The sequence below is a fragment of the Petaurus breviceps genome, unplaced genomic scaffold, assembly GCF_028583685.1.
Source record: "Petaurus breviceps papuanus isolate PSGF00001 unplaced genomic scaffold, PetGlider_PUasm1.0 64, whole genome shotgun sequence".
Lineage (NCBI taxonomy): Eukaryota > Metazoa > Chordata > Mammalia > Diprotodontia > Petauridae > Petaurus > Petaurus breviceps.
In genome coordinates this window covers 3956993-3959868 of record NW_027186428.1, presented here as the reverse complement: position 1 = coordinate 3959868, position 2876 = coordinate 3956993, and the positions used below count along the sequence as shown (strand labels likewise).

General features: G+C 43.5%; 1 protein-coding gene and 1 long non-coding RNA gene across 4 annotated transcripts in view; one reads left to right on the top strand and one right to left on the bottom strand.

Annotated features, from left to right (window-relative positions):
• Positions 1–126: 126 nt before the first annotated feature.
• Positions 127–2876, bottom strand: part of KIF26A (kinesin family member 26A) — a 171441-nt gene continuing 168691 nt past the window's right edge. For all 3 annotated transcript variants that reach the window (XM_069103816.1, XM_069103814.1, XM_069103815.1), the window contains one exon: positions 127–2014. In XM_069103816.1, coding sequence (XP_068959917.1) covers positions 1851–2014 — 164 coding nt within the window. In that variant the 3' untranslated portion in view covers positions 127–1850. The remainder of the gene's footprint in view (positions 2015–2876) is intronic.
• The window catches only part of LOC138173749 (uncharacterized), a 2115-nt gene continuing 1079 nt past the window's right edge, over positions 1841–2876 (top strand). Inside the window, exons 1-2 of the long non-coding RNA XR_011171509.1 lie at positions 1841–1973; positions 2399–2464. This is a non-coding gene — a long non-coding RNA (uncharacterized lncRNA). The remainder of the gene's footprint in view (positions 1974–2398; positions 2465–2876) is intronic.

The window sequence follows — 2876 nt, the reverse complement described above, 5'->3', positions numbered from 1 at the left end:
TCAGTTCCCTGCACACAGAACACATGAAACAAAATGTTTTTTTTAATTGTTTGTAAAAGAAACACCATATGAAAGTGAGTTTTTGTTAGTTTTCAAGAGCAAAAAAAAAATCATTAAAAAGAAACATTAACAATAGATGTATCTTTTATTCACAAGTAAAAGTGGGGATGCCATGTTATCATATACATTTATACAAAGGCTCATAAAACCCCTATAAATCAAAATGGTCAGAAAATATGATTCATATGAAATGGGACCTTACATACAGTATTCCACCCTGGGAAAAGTTTTCATTTTCCTTTTTTCTTCATTTGGCAACAACTGATTGATCCAGGTGCCCCCCACCTAGGGGACCTCTGGGCCAGCCTCTTTCCCTCCCACTTCCCCCCTTCCATCCTCAACACAAACCCATGCAGCCATCCATCCCACTCATGTCCTGAGCATTCATTCATCATTACAAAAACTGGGAAAAGGTTGAATTTTTGACTCCAAAGTTTTTGATGCAAATATTGGCTTTATGGTCAAAACTATAGAAAAATATGAACCTAATGAAACATTTACAAAACTCTTCCCCCCCAACTTTTTTTTTTTGCTGGTTTATTTTGGTAAGAAATTGGAGGCTTTATTCCTGCCATTGTAAAAGGCTCTTGGTGCTTTTTGCTAAGCCCTTGGCCACTGCTTTCCCCAAGAGGGAAGAACAGGTTTATAGAAAATGAGGTTAATTCAACCATGGATGACATTTCGTAGTTAACAGTCCCCCTTGGCCCCAAATACACTTCGATCCCCACATTTATTTTGATCCATGTGGGTCCTCCAACAACACAGTTCCCAACCCCTCTCACGATTTCAGTAGACAGTCTTTATGAGTTGCTGTGCATTCCCCTCCCCCCCAAATATTCCATCCCCTGGTGGCAGATCCTCTGGTGATGAGCCCTGGCCTTCACCAAGCTTGTCTTCAACCTGCACACTACCATGGAGGCTGGTATTCAAAGCTTTTCTAGCTTGGCTAGCTCTTCACACACAGGCTTCAAAAGTCTAGGGATCACCCCCACACCACAATGAGGCATCGGTAAGGATGGCAGGAAATTTTTAATTTAAAAAAAAATCAACCAGAAGTAAAAGCCAAACTTGGTTCTGCTCTGAGAAGGGAGTGAAAACTAGTCCTTGTCAGAACTCATTCCATGCCCTTTGGAAAGATAAAAACACCCATAAAAATCTCTTGGATCCGAACCCCAAATCGGTTTTCTGGCCATTTTGCTACATCAAACCACTTTTCTAGGGAACCAGAAGGCAAGGCCAGTAGGAAATAGTCATGTGCTTATTGCTCTCATTACTAAGTTTTTACAAGGGGTCAGAAATACATGATACAATATCAAAGGTTCTATAGGAAAACAGCTGATGCCAGGGCTGCTGGCTTCCAAATTTCTAGCACCAAAGGGAGAAAAAAAAAATCCAATTAACATGAAAGGCACTTGGCATTGCTAGGGGAATGTCTGTTGGTGTTCTTAATCCTCAGTTCCTGTCTGTCTGTCTGTCTATCTGTCCGTCAGTCCGTCTGTTTGTCTGTCAGTCAGGCATGGTTCATTCTCACTCTCTGTACAGTTTGGTCTTGAATGAGGCACCATGTTGATTGTGAAACATTCCAGTTCCTTGCCCACATCTATCCCCTCCCTCCCTCACACTTTCCCACCCCACTGTTCCTTTCACCTCTACATTCTTGTTCCCCTTGTCACTTCCTTGTGGCGTTGCAACCTTTGCACAACCAGGCATTGCCCTGTTTTCTGTCCCTTCCCTTGTCTCATCCCTTTCCCATCCCATTCCTGTCCCATCCTGTCCATTCCAGGCTGCTCTCAAACTTCTACTTCCTGTACATCCGACACGCCGATATCAAAGCAGGTGACGATCATGACGTGAGCTTTGCACACGTTCACACAGTGCTCAAGGTCCTCCGTGGCTTGCTCGAGAGCCTCCAGGTATTCCTCAGACTCTTTATCCAGCTCTGGGTCAACCTCAACTGCAAACCAAGATTATAATGCAAGTCAGAACATGGGATTCCTCCACTGCAACCCATCCTCCACTCAGCTGTCAAACTGATCTTGCCATCCCCATATTCAATAAACACCCCAGGCTCCTCCACCTCCCAACTAACTCCCATAGTGTTCCCAGTCGGTCCCTGCTTCCTGGAACTCTCTGCTTCCTCATCTCCGCCTCCTAGCTTCCCTGACTTCCTTCAATCCCATTACTGCAGGAGGCCCTTCCCAGTTGTGCCTATCCTGCCCTCCCACTTCCCTGAGACTACTTTCATTAACACAATATAAATTTCATATGCACATAGTTATTTACATGTTACACAATATGTCTGAGGGCAATGACTATGTTTTTGTATTTCTTCCTACAGTATCTTCACCCTGAGACCATCTCCACACCCTCTGGAAGCTTGGACTGGCTCTACCAGCTTTGACAGGTGAACCTCTTTGCATTATCTTGTAAGGAACCAAGTCTCCACACGGCTTCCTTCTGTGTCATCTCCTCACCATGCCTTGTTGTGGATAACTTCTCTGCTCTTACCTCCAACCCCTGCTTTCCAACATCCCATTATGTGTCTCCCCCCATTAGAATATAAGCTATTTGAGGGCAAGGAATGACTAACGAGCTTTTATTTGTGGCCTCATAGTGAGTACTATGCCTAGTATACAGTAAGCACTTAATAAGTGCTCTATCATCCATTCATCCATCTATTTATCTATTCATCTATCTATCTACCCATTTATTCATTCATCTATCCATCCATCTATCTATCCATTCATCCATCTATCTAGCCATCCCTCCATCAGTCTAGTCATCCATCTATCCATCTGTCCATTTATCCATCCATC